We start from the raw sequence: 18,077 nt of genomic DNA, 5'->3' as shown, positions 1-18,077 counted from the left end.
GTGGAGGGACTGACTTGGGATAATTACATGGGCAGCTAACTCCTAGAATAGGAGGAGAGGCTGAGCATATGAGTATGGAGGATGCTGGTAGGTACAAAGAAGCAATGATAAAAGACTATGGAACTTACCTTTTGATTGCTTTTTTTTTCTCAGTGTTGTAGGTAACATAATCATCTTCTCAAGCCATGGGGAGTAGATGTTGGGGGTTTGAATAAAGAAGGAGAAGGCACGAAATGGTGTTGAGAGACAGTTAGGAGAGTAAATGTCCTGGACAAAGGGAATACAATTTCCAGGCAGCTTTAAGGGACTCCTTGAGGTTGGTGGTTGTCAGAGTAAAGTGAGTACAGTCAGCCTGATGATATGCTGTTCTTCAGCTCCATTAAGTTGTACCAAGTGCGTATGAAGCCAGTAAAAAGTTCGTTTAAACTAGAATTGGCTTAGGGAAGGGAGAAACACGTGTTAGGAGATGGGTAGGGAGATTTGCAAAATAGTAAATACTAGGATTGAGTTCATTGAGTTAGACAAGGCTGTGGTCCGTGTGATTAGATTGACTAGTTTTCTGTGATTATGGTTTGTGTGTCTGCCCCCTGATGCCTCTCACAACACCTACCGTCTTACTTGGGTTTCTCTTACCTTGGATGCGGGGTATCTCTTCACAGCTGCTCCAGCAAAGCGCAGCCACTGCTCCTTACCTTGGATGAGGGGTATCTCCTCACAGCTGCCCCTCCTGACCTTGAACGTGGAGTAGCTCCTCTCAACCCTTCTGCACAAGATCTGATAGATAGACTGCCTGATGAATTATGGACGGAGGTTCGTGACATTCTACAGGAGACAGGGATCAAGACCATCCCCATGGAAAAGAAATGCAAAAAAGCAAAATGGCTGTCTGAGGAGGCCTTGCAAATAGCTGTGAAAAGAAGAGAGCAAAAAGCAAAGGAGAAAAGGAAAGATATAAGCATCTGAATGCAGAGTTCCAAAGAATAGCAAGGAGAGATAAGAAAGCCTTCCTCAGTAATCAGTGGAAATAAATAGAGGAAAACAACAGAATGGGAAAGACTAGAGATCTCTTCAAGAAAATTAGAGATATCAAGGGAACATTTCATGCAAAGATGGGCTCGATAAAGGATAGAAATGGTATGGACCTAACAGAAGCAGAAGATCTTAAGAAGAGGTGGCAAGAATACACAGAAGAACTGTACAAAAAAATCTTCACGACCCAGATAATCACGATGGTGTGATTACTCACCTAGAGCCAGACATCCTGGAATGTGAAGTCAAGTGGGCCTTAGAAAGCATCACTACAAACAAAGCTAGTGGAGGTGATGGAATTCCAGTTGAGCTATTTCAGATCCTGGAAGATGATTCTGTGAAAGTGCTGCACTCAATATGCCAGCAAATTTGGAAAACTCAGCAGTGGCCACAGGACTGGAAAAGGTCAGTTTTCAATCCAATCCTAAAGAAAGGCAATGCCAAAGAATGCTCAAACTATTACACAATTGCCCTCATCTCACACGCTAGTAAAGTAATGCTCAAAATTCTCCAAGCCAGGCTACAGCAATACGTGAACCGTGAACTTCCAGATGTTCAAGCTGGTTTTAGAAAAGGCAGAGGAACCAGAGATCAAATTGCCAATATCTGCTGGATCATGGAAAAAGCAAGAAAGTTCCAGAAAAACATCTATTTCTGCTTTATTGACTATGCCAAAGCCTTTGACTGTGTGGATCACAATAAACTGTGGAAAATTCTGAAAGAGATGGGAATACCAGACCACCTGACCTGCCTCTTGAGAAACCTATATGCAGGTCAGGAAGCAACAGTTAGAACTGGACATGGAACAACAGACTGGTTCCAAATAGGAAAAGGAGTACTTCAAGGCTATATATTGTCACCCTACTTATTTAACTTTTATGCAGAGTACATCATGAGAAACACGGGCTGGAAGAAGCACAAGCTGGAATCAAGATTGCTGAGAGAAATACCAGTAACCTCAGATATGCAGATGACACCACCCTATGGCAGAAAGTGAAGAGGAACTAAAGAGCCTCTTGATGAAAGTGAAAGAGGAGAGTGAAAAAGTTGGCTTAAAGCTCAACATTCAGAAAACGAAGATCATGGCATCTGGTCCCATCACTTCATGGCAAATAGATGGGGAAACAGTGGAAACAGTGTCAGACTTTATTTTTTGGGGGCTCCAAAATCACTGCAGATGGTGACTGTAGCCATGAAATTAAAAGATTCTTACTCCTTGGAAGGAAAGTTATGACCAACCTAGACAGCATATTAAAAAGCAGAGACATTACTTTGCCAAGAAAGGTCCGTCTAGTCAAGGCTATGGTTTTTCCAGTGGTCATGTATGAATGTGAAAGTTGGACTGTGAAGAAAGCTGAGCGCTGAAGAATTGATGCTTTTGAACTGTGGTGTTGGAGAAGACTCTTGAGAGTCCCTTGGACTGCAAGGAGATCCAACCAGTCCATTCTGAAGGAGATCAGCCCTGGGATTTCTTTGGAAGGAATGATGCTAAAGCTGAAACTCCAGTACTTTGGCCACTTCATGTGAAGAGTTGACTCATTGGAAAAGACTCTGATTCTGGGAGGGATTGGGGGCAGGAGGAGAAGGGGACGACAGAGGATGAGATGGCTGGATGGCATCACCGACTCGATGGACATGAGTCTGAGTGAACTCCGGGAGTTGGTGATGGACAGGGAGGCCTGGCGTGCTGTGATTCATGGGGTCGCAAAGAGTCGGACACGACTGAGCGACTGAACTGAACTGAACTGAAGGTTGAATTTAAGATGAGAAAGGAAGGCAGTGAGACATGAGGTAGGTGAGGACAGTGAAATCGTAGTGAATTCATGAGTTTTACGTCTTACTGGGTCAAAGGATTGAAATGGAGTTTTTGAAAGAGAAAGCTCAAAGGGATGGAGTTGGTCAGAGAGTGAGATGCTTGAATTTGAGAATGTGTTATGTGAATGATGTAAGGGTAATATAGAGTGGAGAACATCATTGGGAGACATGAAGTCAAGAGGCTGAGAAGCCAGAATTAGAAGGATCACTTAAGTAGATATCAAAATCACCAATAATTACAACAGGGGTAGTGCTGGAAAGTGTGATTGTAAACTAAAAGTTAAAATCTTCAGGGAAATAAGGGGAAATGACCAGGAGTCAATAAGTTACTATGAGGATCAATGATAGATTGTATAATCTGATGATGTGAGATATAAAGTGGGATGATTTTTGGTGAAATTGTTGTAGGAAGGGGTCCCCTGCCAGGGCCCAAGAGTGGGCTCTTATCTAACACTCCAAAGTGGATGTCTGAGAAGACACAGTGCTGACAAAACAAGAGACTTCATTGGGCAGAGAACAGGAGGGTAAGGGAACCTAGAACTTCTTTGCCAATGTGGTTCCAAGTTTCTGGTTTTATGGTAAAGGGGTTCATTTCTGGGTTCTCTCTGGGCAATCATTCTGACTCAGGGTCCTTCCTGGTGGCACACATATTGCCCAGCCAAGATGGATTCCAGCGAGGAGGATTCTGGGAGGTTAGTACCTTTCCCCAATTGTTCCGATTGGTTTTGGCTTGTTATTTCCATGTTCCTTACCAGGACCTCCTGTCATAAAATAACTCATGCAAATGTTTACTATGGTTCCTGGCCAGGATGGGTTGTTTCAGTCAATATTTCCCTAACAGAATGAGGGAGAATGGCATGACATAGCGATGAGAGGTGAAAAGGGTAGCTTCCCCCATCCTCTCCAGACTTGCAGTCTATACTTAAGGGTTTGCAGGAGAAGCAGTTCTTCCACTGGGAAGCTGGTTCTCAGAGTAAGATGGTGAAAATGTGAAAGTGTTAGTTGCTCAGTCAAGTCCCAACTCTTTGTGACTCTGTGGACTGTAACCCACGGGGCTCCTTTTTGCATGGGATTCTCCAGGCAAGAATACTGGAGTAGGTTGTCATTTCCTCTTCCAGGGGAAGCTAGTGAAGGAAGTATTCGAAGAAGAGATTAGAGATAGGGGATTTTCCTAACGGCCATGAGTAAGTTCTGAAAGGCATCATATCTGGAGATGGGGCATGACGGGAAAAGGGGCAGAACAACCACATGGAGGTTAGAGAGCTGGAGATGAAGGATGATTTGGGAGCCTGAGCTTCTTGAGGCCACTACATGAACTAAGACAAAAGGCCTGATTTGGTTAATCTTGATGATTCTAAAGAATATCACTGTGAGTTTTGTTGGCAAGTAGATGCTGTCTTGCCAGGAACTAACAGAGTTTGGGACTCCCATTTGATTCCAACTCAAAAGGTTGTGCAAGTGAGAGTGTGGAGAAGTCTTATTTTGAGCATGGGCTCTTGACCTGTGACTATGGAGTCCAGCTAAGGGGGTATGGTCTGACTCCTAGAATATGGATGTAGAGAGGAAGGAGATGAAGGTAAAGATGTTAATTAGGTAGATGGCAATAGAAAGAGAGAATTTGAGGCTAACTCTGTCTTGATGATTTTCAACTAAATGATATAGAAATTGAAATCTTTAATTAGTATAAATAAATAATTTATTTGAACCACACCTAAAAATTGCAATTAAAAAAAAAAAGAATACCAAAACCTCTCACTTCTAGGGTACTTACTGAAAATCTAAGTATATTTTTAACTAACTGTGTCAGATTTTTTCTGAAAAAATCAGTCCTTGATTTGGTTGTAATGGAGTTCCCCCCCAACCCCATTCATTGTTTGCCATACTATTTTTCAGGGATTGGTTTTAATTGCTTTGCTGTAATGGGTTCCCTTGTGTCTTTGGCTTTCAATGTGGTAATGCGTCACAATGATCAGAATATGCCAACATACTATTATATTAATAAAATTTTACTAGAATATTTTTAGATATAATTTGATTGTACTTTCATGTCCTGGTATATATATTTTCATATATCATTATGTATATTTTTCATATATCAGAATAAACCTAGGAGATTCTGATTTGGTAGATGTGGGGATACCAGTTATTAATAAACAGAACTATGATTCTGCTCTAAAGCAAGGCTTGGAAACCTTTGCCTTAGTAAGAATAAGGATTTTATAAACAAGAGCTAATGTTAATGACAGTACCTATTGCAACTTTCATCTGATCATATTTACTTTAAGTCCCTAGTCCTTGATATTCACAATGAAAGCTCCCTGAAAATTTTCGTCAGATTAAGACGTGCTCAGCAGAACATAGCTAAAATAGCCTCCACTTTAGGTACAAGGGTACACAGAAAATCTCTTGTATATGTATAAATAGGAAAGGAATTTTCATGTTTAGAAATTGTAAAATAATAAAATGAAACTCTCATCCAAAAGGCAAATCTTGGAAAAACTTTTGATTCACATTTGTAGTTTCCCTTTAACTTAGTTTAAACAAAATGGGAATTGTAAGTACTAGTTATTACATACTGAGTATACAGATAACAGTTTTTGCACATCAACAGTGCTAAAAACTGGATGATTAATTCTCAGTGATATGAAAGTTCAGGACATTTATCCATTTTCTGTAGTGAGGCTTCTCAGCAAAGACGTTAGCTTGTCAGAGAATCTGGAAGATTAATGCTTGGCTAAACAAAGTGAGAAAATAAAGGAGAGAAAAGATGAAATGAGGGAAACAATGTATAGAATGGAGAGAATGGGAAGGATGTTTTCTTTAAAAAACTTTCTAAGCTTATCATTTTTTATTACTATTAAATATAATAATGAAATTTGAGTCCTTAAAATTTCTATTTTCCCAGTTCTATACTTCTGAAAAGGTTTTCTTGGTCTAAGTACCTAACGGAATCTGTTGATTTTCCATTGTGACCCATGACCTATGGGGCTTTTTACTATTTCACTGGGTGAATTGTAGTCATATTTGAAACTTTTATAATTCTCTTACCGAACTTCCTCAGCGTATGATAGGGTTATGTCCTGATAAGTTGAAAATGCATTTAATACACATAACCTATGGAACATCATAGCTTAGCCTGCTGCTGCTGCTGCTAAGTTGCTTCAGTTGTGTCTGACTCTGTGCAACCCCATAGACGGCAGCCCACCAGGCTCCCCCGTCCCTGGGATTCTCCAGGCAAGAACACTGGAGTGGGTTGCCATTTCCTTCTCCAATGCATCAAAGTGAAAAGTGAAAGTGAAGTCGCTCAGTCGTGTCCAACTCTTAGTGACCCCATGGACTGCAGCCTACTAGGTTCCTCCATCCATGGGATTTTCCAGGCAAGAGTACTGGAGTGGGGTGCCATTGCCTTCTTCGTAGCTTAGCCTAGCCTACCTTAAATATGCTCAGAACACTTACATTTGTCTACAGTTGGGCAACATCATCTAATACAAAACCTGCTCTATAATAAAGTATTTAATATCTCATGTAATTTATTGAATACTGTACTGAAAGTGAAAAATGGAAAGGTTGGCATGGAAACAGAATGGCTGTAAGTGCCTAGATTGATTATTATTGTAATTGTGTGGCTGACTGGGAGCTGCTGTTCTCTGACCCGCCCAGCATCACAAGAGAGTATCATAAAGCGTACTGCTAGGCCGGGAAACAGTCAAAATCCAAAATCTAAATATGATTTCTACCACATGCATATAGCTTTTGCACCATCTTAAAGTCAAAAATTGTAAGTTGTCTCTATGTGCACATCTACATTGTGCACATTTTCTCTCTCTCTCTCTCTTTTTTGGGGAGGACCATGCCACACAACTTGTCGGATCTTATTTCCCTGACCAGGGATAGAACGTGGGCCCTGCAGTGAAAGCATTGAGTCCTAACCACTATGCTGCTGCTGCTGCTAAGTTGCTTCAGTCGTATCCGACTCTGTGCAACCCCATAGATGGCAGCCCACCAGGCTCCCCCGTCCCTGAGATTCTCCAGGCAAGAACATTGGAGTGGGTTGCCATTTCCTTCTCCAATGCATGAAAGTCAAAAGTGAAAGTGAAGTAGCTCAGTTGTGTCTGACTCTTAGCGACCCCATGGACTGCAGCCTACCAGGCTCTTCCATCCATGGGATTTTCCAGGCAAAAGTACTGGAGTGGGGTGCCATTGCTTTCTCCGCCTAACCACTATACTGCCAGGGAATTCCCTGGAGACTGCTCTAAAAGGAAAACATGATGCTAATTTTGTACAATGTAACAATCATTGAATATATGAATAAGAAGGCATAATTAGCCTATTGTCTTGCAGTGTATTATTTTATAAAACTTTGTAGTTTGATTGGGCAGTTTTGCTTCATGTGATATTAGCTGGGGCACTATTATATTACATCTGGGAGATCCAAACTGGTCTCAATCATATGGTTAGGAATTATTGCCAGCCCTGGCTGGAAATTCAACTGGGGCTGTCAGCTAGAAACTCTACAAGGGTCTTGTTGTATGGCTGCTTAAACTTCCTCACAGCATGGTGAATGGATTCAAATATTCAAAGATGGAGAGTTCCATATGCATGGAAGTGAAAGTTGCAGATCTCAGATGTTATACAATATCACTTCTGTCTCATTGTGTTTGTTCTAGGACCAGCTCAGCTGCAAGGAGAGGAGAAATGATCTCCACTTTACCATGAGAGGAGTGACAAAGAGTTTGTAGACATCTTTGTTCAACCACAGTCTATCATCTGACCACAAATTATTTACATTTCTCACCTATGTAAAATGCACATATTCCTTCAAAGACTCCAGAACGATCTCATTCCATTATGCTATCAGGCTCAAACTCAAGGTTCAAATTCTTACCATCTCAATCTGATTAAACATTTGTAGATGAGTTGACACAGATACAGGCCTTTGAACTAAAAGGACAAGTTATCTATTCCACATACATTCAATATATAATGGGAAATAAGGATAGGATGATTTCAGTAGATATTGCTATTTAAAAACCAGAGAAATAGGAGATACCCAGCTATCACTGGTCCATTGAAATTCTGATAGTCAGCCAGGTGTATGTCACCAGTTCCCCTGTTTTGGGAAAGGGATTATATGTTGATTAAAGCTCTGTTCATCGTCCTGGTAGTGGTTGCTAAAGGTTCTTGGCTCCACCATTTACGTCACCATTTTCTTTCCATGAGAAATGACCCAGGCCTTAATCTAAGTATCTTTCTAGGTCTGCTTCCTGGCTGTAAAAGACTTGAATTAACTTGTGTGTTTTAATCCAAGCTGGCAGTGGTTTTTTGGAGGGTTTCATTTGAATCTTATTGGTATTTATCCCATAAGACAAACCAAATCCACAAGTCTTGAGACAGGCCTTTCTCTACTTGGAGTAAAATGCCCTTAAGATTCTTAGAAGTCTTTTTGTTTAGGTGAGAATATCCATGAGTCATACCTTGAGATTCTTAGAAACTTTTTGCTATAGCTGAGAATCTAATAGGCAGGCTCTTAAAAATATTAAAAACTTTAAAAATATAGATGATATAGGTTAAGCAAAATAACTCTAAGACCATCTGAGGTCTTATCAAAGGGTCTTACTATCATACACTTGATATGATCTTGACCTTGAGGTCATATTTGCATGGAAGCACTTTGGATTAGGTCTTTTCTCTGAGGCTATTTGGTTGAAAATCTGTTGCTGATTTGGATTTCTTTATTCATTTGTTTCTTTCTTATGCATATTTAGTGGGAATACTGTAATGAGGCATTCTCAGTGCATCACTGCAGGGGCTCATGATTTTGGTTTCTTCTGTTATTGACAATGTTAGCTATTATCACTCAGTTAAGGTTGATGTCCCCCAGTTTTCTTCACTGTGAAGTTATTAGTAGGATACATTTTGAGTGGAGACTTGAATATTGGGATTTATCTGAGAGAGTTATGCATTAACCATATTGAGTTCTTATTCATGGAGCCAAAGAATGAACTTCCCAAACAAGACAATAGGATTTATTAAAGAGAAGGAAAGTACAAAGTTGTCAGCATAGACACTGAAAGGGGGTAAAGAGTCCCCCCAAGGTGGGACTTACAGCAGTTTATATCCTTACCAGTATCAATCTGTACAGTTTTGGTTGGCTCCTGTCCTTAAAATGTGTCATTTTTTACCAATCAGTTTAAAGGTCAAGATGTTTAACATCTTTATTACTTTTTTGATCCTCAGATTAAGTCGCCACCCTTTTTCATGCCCACTGGCCATTTTACAATGGACCAGAAGTATGGGCTAAAGATGAATGATCACCCACATGGAACAGTTAATGACAGCCCTTCCCTGGATCTGAATGCTGATAATTTATCAGACCAAGGACACATTCCAGGAATTCTCTACAAAGGGTATAATTTTAGTTTAATGGAGCGAGATGTTTATTGAAAATAAGACAGAGGTCTCAGAGTCCTGCACTGACTGCCTAGCAATTTCTATTTCACTAGCAGCTCAACAGCCAATACCGGAGAGGCATGTGTTGATAGAAAAGAAAATCTGCCTTTTTCTGGAGGCTGGCAACTGGGGGAGAAGGCAGACTCATGTCCGAAGTCCAAATCTCCACCATTAATCAGTGGGCATGTTTTTAAAGGGGAGTTTCAGAAGTGTGTAGGCAGAGGGAAGGGGGGCTATATGCAGAACAGCACAGTCAGCTCTGACAGTCATCTTGAATTAGTCATGTAGTGGCCTGATCAGCATCATTTTGATTATTTTAGGTGCAGCTGATCTTTAATTCCAGGGTTGATTTTCTTGAGTCTGGATCTCAGAATTTTGGCAACTTATGTGATGGCTGTAGTCTGGTCATCATGTAGTTAACTTCTTCCTCCTGGTGGGATTTCATTATCTACAAAACAGCTCACAGGATATGGCTCAGAATATTATCTGTAGCCCTTGAGGAGGAACTAAATGTCTTTGACTTTTCTTAATGACTAAACTACTACTTTTTGGTCTTGTTTGACTATTTTCCTTTGCTTCTGCATTTTATCATTTCTCTCATTATATTTATTATTTGACTAAAGTTTTTCTACAAACAAGTCAGGCAGAGGGCATGGAGGAAGTTCTGTCCTGGGAAAGCCCCATAGGGTCTTATTCTATTTCAGAGACTGGCTCAGAAAACAGGGGTGTTGGTAGCTTGGAAAGATGAAGCAGCCTTTTTCTGTTTCCATTCTCTCAGTGAATATAGAAGTGAGGTCATTAGCAGGGAGTTATAATGAAGAAATGCCTTGGGGATTTTAGGAGAGAAAAATTTGGAAGGATCTTCTCAGAGTAAATTGACCAGGAAAATGCACTAGTGGATTTATGGGCAAAGGGGGACCACATACCATTGTGTTCATAAATTATGTGGCTAGATGTATGACCATTCAGGACGTTCTGCTTCTTAGGGTCAGACTTTGATTAGTAGAAGAGTTAAGTTTTACCAAGGTTGAGGTTTGGCCAAGTGAGCATAGTGTAGAGAGGAAGAGGAACAAGGGAGCGATTTCATGATAAATCATGGACTGTAAAGTAGATTAGGTGGACAAGAGAGAGATGAATGACGGTGAAAAAGTAGTACGTAGGGTCAGTGGTTTAAAAATCTCCAAATGAAGTGGAACTGGACACTGCAGGTCCCCTCCAAGGGCCATTCCATTTACCCATTTCTTATTTATGGATAATGGGCTTCATTCAGTCTCCTTGACCTGTGTTCCAAATGGCTGAATCAATCAGGGCACGGTTCTGGTTCCTAATACCTTTGGATTCTTCTGTAGGAACTAAGGCCCTCATCCAGGTGGAGGATGGTAACTTCAGACTGACTACAAGATTCCTGGAATACTGGAACACCACTGTAATACCTCATGTATGCGTACATGCTAAGTCACTTCAGTTGTGTCTGATTGTTTGTGACCCTATGCACCATAGCCCCCCAGGCGCCTATGTCCATGGGATTCTCCAGGCAAGGAAACTGGAGTAGGTTGCTGGTGCCCTCCTCCAGGGGATTGTCCCAACCCAGGGATCAAACCCACATCTCTTATGTCTACCTGCATTGGCAAGAGGGTTCTTTACCACTAGTGCCACCTGGGAAGTCCCTGTGTTACCTCACTACGAACCAATCTGAAAAAGTTTGCACACAGTGGATGATAACGAAGACTCTGACCTCCTCCCCAAATGATTCTCTCTTTAAAAACTTTCCTTGTCATGCAGAATGTTTGGAATAGGTTTTTGGACACAAATCTGCCTTCTCCCCAGGGTGCTGGACTTCTGATTAAAGCAACCTTTTTTTTTTTTTTTTCCAGCCAACACTTGTCTCTCAAGTATTGGCTTTCAAGTCAAACCTGGGTTCGGTAACACAAACAGTTAAAGTGAGAGTTCAAGAGAAAGATGGGTAGGAGATGATGCGTAAGGAGTGGGATAATTGAAACCAGGATTTGGGAGACTTTTCACATATGTTCTGGTTTAATACCATACCAACTTTATAAGGAAATTTTTATTATCTTCATTTTAGACTTGGACAAAATTGTGTTCATAAAGATTAAATAACTTGGCCAAGGTCACAAAGCTAGTCAATGGCAGTTTGGATAGGAAATAAAAATATTTGGTTTTGTTTTTAAATTCCAAAAGCTTTGTACTATACCAGCTGCCTCTGATTCATGACAGTTGCCCGCTAGACAAAGGATAATCATTATTATGACTGAAAATGTTGACATTGTATTTGTTTTGCTTTTTCTAGGCTTATTATGGCATGCAAATAAATTTTAAAAAGGGGGCCCCAGAATTCATTTTGAATTTTTAAAACATTTCCTTACTTCCTTTAGAAAATAAGTGGGTTTAGAATTTGACTGGAAATGATTTTCACTTGTCTTTCAAAATTCACAAAGAATCATTCACACAGCACTTTTGAGAATGGAGTAAATTCTTCCTGATCAGATGAAATAAAATTTTCCATATGTTAAGGAGAGTCTCTGTTTTCCTGTACTTAAAATTAAGTAGATTCCTACTTAACGATAAACGATGATTAAAATAAATAATAGAACTTAAAAAGACAATTTTGATTATCTCTACTTTAGGAGGCTTCAAAAATTTGTACTGAGGTTCTAAATTGGTGGTAGTAAGGATTTTTATGTTTCAGTAGAGGAAAAAATTATGGTATTTTAAATAGAAGGTTTTTCAGCCCAATAATTAAATAACAATACTTACCCGACTTCCACAATACTGCAAACAAACAGAACCAAATTGTGTGGGCTGCTTTTGGTTTAAATTACATAGTGCCCTTTCTAGCAAAACTTTACATATAGAGGCTTGATTGAAATAGCTGCATAATTTCTGAGCAGAGGCTTTTCTTCGCTGTAATTACATTCCTGTGGTGACTCATACGCTCTTAATTTCTTGATTTTATAATTCAAAGAAGAATATTCCCTTGAAATTTAAAAACCTGGAAGACTCAAAAGCTATTTTTTTAGAAATTTATTATTGTTATTATTATTACTCCTACTGCTACTACAGTTCCTCCCCCTCTAAGTATCATTCTACATAGTTGCTTTTGATCTTGCTCATGCTGGCTCCCATAATGGGGGTTTACTCACATGGCAGTGAAGGAGAAAGGATCCAACATTAGGGATGGGCTGTTCTGGATTCAGTGGCTTACTCAGTGGAGATATGGGGCTTTTACTCTGATTTTGTAAGCAAATAAGGTGAGGAGGAGGTGTCCCTGGAGAAAAAGAACTAGATATAGCTTTTTGACATAGAAGTCATTTGTGGTATAAGCCTGGCCAACTGCTTGACCTTGAGCAGATCTCAGTAATAATGATCTTAAGGAAACAAAATAAACTGTTTTCAGGCAAGAGAAATAACAACAGCAAAGATAATAAATCAGTTGTAAAGACTCCCAGTTCTGTTTCAGTGGTAAAGATTGGCCTTAAGTACTTTCTTGAGCTGTTTTGCAGACTTTAAACTCACGTAGGGCTAGTGCTCAATCATTACATCAAGTGGAACCTAAGGAAAGATGATGTTGATTTTTTGCTGACCCTCATGACTTCAGTCAACTGAAGTGTGGACTCTATTAACTGTTCCCCCAATTCTTTGCTGAATTTTCTCAAGTCTTTTCATGAATATGCACATACCCTTAACTTGAAACTTCACAATTTTGCTCTTGGGGAAGACACTGCTTTGGGGCAAGGTGTTTTCCTTACTTGTTGCAAGTAATAAATTCTTTATTCTCCAGCTCTTTGGCTTGGTTGTATCTTTTGGCCTGAGAGTCACCAAGAGAGAGACTAGGTTTGAGGTGACAGGATTCACCCGCTGGCACAGCTCTGTTTCTCTCAAGAGACTGCTTATTTTTGATTTTCTATTTCTCTTTCCTTCATCTGGTAATTTTCTTTTTTTTTCTTCTGAATTTACTAGTTCAGATTCCCAAGAGAGGGAACCTGGCTGGCTCTGCTAATAAATGCTGCCACTGTCACTGATGGAGAAGTTGTTGGAGACTGATAGTAAGGTTGGGGGCAGTGTTTTGAAAACATCTGGCTGGTACCTCTCCTGTTGGGGGTATGGTCTTGGATAAAGATTAGGATGTGAATGTGCTTTAAAAATTTAAAGACTTTAAAACATTTCATGAATGTTGTATCTTGAGGCACCTTATTAAAGGGGACATTTTTTCTCATATGTAGAATTAGAGATAAGTATATTTAAGATGATGTAAATATTTAAAAATTATTAATATATAAGAAACTGGTGGTTGTTTAGGAGAGATTTCAAAAAAGATTATTTTAGAAAGCTGAAGTATATTCTTTTTCATTTCTTCTAAACTTCCTTGCATCTGTTTAATTTTTTTTCTGGGGGAAACATTTTGTTAGATAAAATATCACACATAACACATGAGAAATGGTATGGTATAGTAGCAAATCAAAACTCTTTGATATAAAGCTAAAGCAAAGATCATTTCAAAGTTAGGGGCAAAGCAGTTAGCTGTTGGGGAAGGCTGTGGCTGAACAGGAGGTGGGGAGTGGGTGAGGGTGAAAGAATTCCACCTTAGCATGTTAAGCTTGATATGCTTATTAGATATTCAAGCAGAGACATCCAGTAGATAGTTAAATCTCCAGTTTGAGAAAAAAAAGAAGTTTTGAATTTGAAATAAAAAATTAGATATTGACAGTGTCTTAGTACTTAAAGCCATGAGACAGGAAAAGAGCACCAAGGAATATGGAGAGAGTGTCTCCTGGGAGTACCTCACTATTCAAACGTTGGAGAAGAGAAACAGCAAAGGAAACTAAGAAGGATGTAAGGAATAATAAAAATTTAAATTAAAATCTTTGTATACAAAAAAGCTAAAGTAAAAAAATGAAGAATAAGATGTCTTAAAAATGATGGTAGTTTCCTAAACTTGCTGAACTATATTGGTGGAATTAGCTCTGCTAAGCAAGGGGGTGACAGGTGGATTAGTCAGTTCAGCTTCATATCCTTTTACAAGTACTAGGCTGTGTGTGTGTGTGTGTGTGTGTGTGTATGAAAGAGAGAGAGAGAGACCTATAAAGTTTTGTTTTTGCCTTAAAATCTATATTAAATAAATCATTCATGCTGGAATGTTGTCAACAGTGGTGATTTTCAAATGATTTACATATTCAAGGTCCTCTTTCATCATCATTTTTTTTTTTTTTGCAGTGATTTGCTGTCCTCTGAATATGTGGAGAGACACATTGAACATGGAGGGAAGACTGTGGAAGTAAAAGTAAGTAAAATTTTTCTCTTGAGGAAAACTCTGAGAATCTTTTAAGCGCTGATGATAATTTTAATTTTCCATGATGCTTCCAATATACAATTTGGGGTTTTTTATATTTCAGAATTTATCATTAAAACGTGTCACTGGCTTAGGGGAAAACTTAATTATCAGTAAAAGAAGTCTTTACTACAGGAATTGTTGGAGTTATGTTTTGTGGGATTAATATTACTGCAAATAGTTCTCTTTTAGATTATATCACAGAAAATAATTTCTGAAATTGGTTTTTAAGGTTAGCACTGAGAACGAAGAGGTGGAATCAAGTCTAGGGTAGGTGCCTGGCTTTGTATTCATTTGGAAAAATTCATCTGGAAAATTATTATGTCAACAGGGATATCCCAGAGAGTTTTAAATCCCTGGAGACAGAAATCTCAGGATATTGGTTCTTGTTGGGTAAACTCTGAAAAAGATTTCATACACATTTTTTTTTTTTCTGATTTGTAAGTGGTAGACCCAAGTTTGATCCTTGGGCCAGGAAGATCCCCTGGAGAAGCAATGGCTACCAACTCCAGTATTCTTGCCTGGAGAATTCCGTGGACAAAGGAGCCTGATGGACTACATGTCCAAGGGGTGGCAAAGAGTCAAACACAACTGAGCAACTAGCACTTTCACTTTCATAGGCATAAGAACGTGTCTGTCAACTGATGATGCTGTCTGAGGTATATGAGACCAAACAGCACCCAAGAGTTTCTTTAGAACCAATGTTTAATATAAGTAGTTTTAGCTAAGTGTTTATTTTCTTCTGAACAGGAGTTTAAGAAATAGAGCTTGTCCTGTTCTTCCCTGTGCTGCTTTCCAAACCCAGGGCCTTCCCTCCTCTTATAAAACATGTAAACACTATCTGACTTTTGTGGTTATTCTTTCCTTACTTTTGCTTATAGTTTTATTACCCAAGGGTGTCCTAGAGTTTAGTTTTGCTTAATTTTTTACAAAAATAAGTTTTTAAAAACTCTCTTTTATTCCATTGGTTATCTTTATCTTTCTTTTTATTCTTCCTTGCAGTTTATTTGTTGAAGAAGTCAGATTATTTATCCTATACAGTCTCTCACAGCCTGGGTTTTGCTCTTGATTGTAACTTTATATTTACAGTAAAATGAAATATATTTTAGTGACCTTTCCTTAAGATAATGATTTGTATTATCTGCAAGGCATTCTATGTCTCATTGAAGGAAGTGTTATTCTGCTCAGAGAGGTGCATAATCCTGATCTTAAAGTTCTGTTAAACCTTTTTCCCATCAAAGTTTACAAAGAAAGGTTTTAGGCTGAAAAACATGATAAATACTTTTTATGTGTTTTTTTTAATAAAATATATGAATATCATCTTTCACTTACATTTATTTCCAATTCATTTAAAAATTAAATTTGAAGTTTGTCCCTTAGTTTAAGGAGAACTTCTGTGTATTTAACATAAACTTTAAGAATGTAAGTGTGAAACCTCAATTAATTAGAATACCCTGGGAACAAAATCTTTTTGTTTTGATTGTGTTGAACTATGGCTCTGGATTTTTAAGACAAAAGAAACTAAAGTTGATGCGGAGCAGTAAATAAGTCTAAACCATGCAGTTTGCTGTTTTATTGCTAGCTAGCTTTTTCTGTCTTGAAGCTGAAATGTGCCAGGATTTTGGTTAGTCGAAGTGTCCCATTACATAGGCTCCGGTTCATCAGTATTATAATCCTAATATAGTAATTACTAACATTTATTGCTCATGATGTGACAGTCATATGAATTTATATATGTTCAATTCTCCAAACAACCTGTGATTATAAAATAACTTATCCCACTTGACAGGGAACTGAGGTACAGAGAGGTTACATAACTGGCTGAAAGTAACACAGGCAGGAGGGGTAGAGCTGCAGTTTGAATCTAGGTTATCTATCTCTGGAGCTGACTCTTAACACCATGCTATCTACCATATAGTCTACATTTGTGTAAAAGGTTAAAGGCAAAAGGAAAAGGAAGTGGCAGAGGACAAGATGGTTAGATAGCATCATTGACTCAATGGACATGAATTTGAGTGAACTCCAGGAGATAGTGAAGGATAAGGGAGCCTGGCGTGCTGCAATTCATGGGATCGTGAAAAGATGGACTCAACTTAGTGACTGAACAACAGCAAATGTAAAATAAGATAGCCATACAAAGTGAAATGTATCTTATTTAGACTTATTATATACATATCTCATTTTCTGGAGGTTCCTAACAATTGCACCTTTATAATCTTATCTTTAAACTGAAATGGTGGTCTGTGTAGTGGGCCTTTAGGTATCCCTCTCAAATTTGGTTATGCATTTGGGTAGCTTTTCGGTAGCATCAGTTGCCTTGGGCAAAAATGGTAAAGACATACTCTAGTACAAGGCCTATTTTATTTTTCATATCTCAGGAAAATTGCTATAGTAGGAGTTTTAGAACACTAGGAAAGGAATGGTAAATCTTCTGTATTTATGGATGGGGAAGGAAGTAGATTTCCCTGGAGTCAAAAAGTAAAAATAGACATCTTGGAAGAGATATGATTTATTATTGTATCATTACCAGTGAATGATCATGACCAGTCACCAGTGTTATTGGTTCTGATAGTATTTGGTTAAATTATTTGATCTCTGATGATAATGATCACAAAGTAATAACTGCTGGGTATCTTTTTTATTAGTTCAAATTATTTCTAGACTGAATGTGACCACTCCTAACCTGTCCTTGAATCAGAATCCTAATCGTTAAGGATGGATATGTAGAGACACCCATTTTCCAGTATTGACTTTTGACTGGCACTTAACTGGTTACTGCCCACACTTAATTGAATTGAGTGCACTCAGGGATCATTGTCTCAAAGTCCTAATTGGTTCCATTGTGGCAGTAAGAAGATGGGTAAGAAGGCATTGGAGAGTGGGTCAAGGTTGAAGTCTGGAGATTGGAGAGTGCTGGGTGTTGAAGAGCAGGTGTCAGAGGAGAACGTGTTTGCTTAAGGGGTGGGAGAGGTTATTATGACTAACCCGTTCCAGTATTCTTGCTGGAAAAAGCCCATGGACAGAGGATCCTGGAAGGCTATAGTCATTGGGGTTGCAAAGTCAGACATGATTGAGTGACTGAGCAGAGAGAGGGAACCTTTTACTTTGATGGGATGGTGGTAGAATTTTCCTTAAAAAATATTGTTTAGGTAAACTGAAATGGCCACACTCATTTCTGGGAACTGAGTATCAGGGAAGTTGATATAGAAGCAAGGAGAAAGCCCGAGTGTTTTCTTACAAGATAGCTTTTCTCCTGCTGGTCACATCCATCTCCCCTCCCTGAGGTATGGCAGCTCATGAAAGATTTCTAGCTCAGCACAGTATTGTCCCCTAGCAGGAGGCTATGCTACAAGGAGATTCCCTTTGCATTCAATTTTAAAAGTTAGATTTCCAGCTCAATTCTATTTTCCTTTTTAAAAAAGAGAGATATACCTTA

The 18,077-nt window shown here is 38.9% G+C and overlaps 1 protein-coding gene across 12 annotated transcripts in view; it reads left to right on the top strand.

Moving 5' to 3' along the window:
- Positions 1 to 18,077, top strand: part of ADAM22 (ADAM metallopeptidase domain 22) — a 234,458-nt gene that overhangs the window by 107,557 nt on the left and 108,824 nt on the right. For all 12 annotated transcript variants that reach the window (XM_086396267.1, XM_086396265.1, XM_086396263.1 and 9 more), the window contains exon 4: positions 14,527 to 14,593. In XM_086396267.1, the coding sequence (XP_086252393.1) occupies positions 14,527 to 14,593 (67 nt within the window). The remainder of the gene's footprint in view (positions 1 to 14,526; positions 14,594 to 18,077) is intronic.

Source organism: Bos grunniens, chromosome 4 (assembly GCF_055505025.1).
Source record: "Bos grunniens cultivar Pamir isolate PY7600 chromosome 4, Bosgru_T2T1.0, whole genome shotgun sequence".
Classification (NCBI taxonomy): Eukaryota; Metazoa; Chordata; class Mammalia; order Artiodactyla; family Bovidae; genus Bos; species Bos grunniens.
Note: the sequence above shows the minus strand (reverse complement) of the source record. Positions and strands in the feature narration are given on the sequence as shown.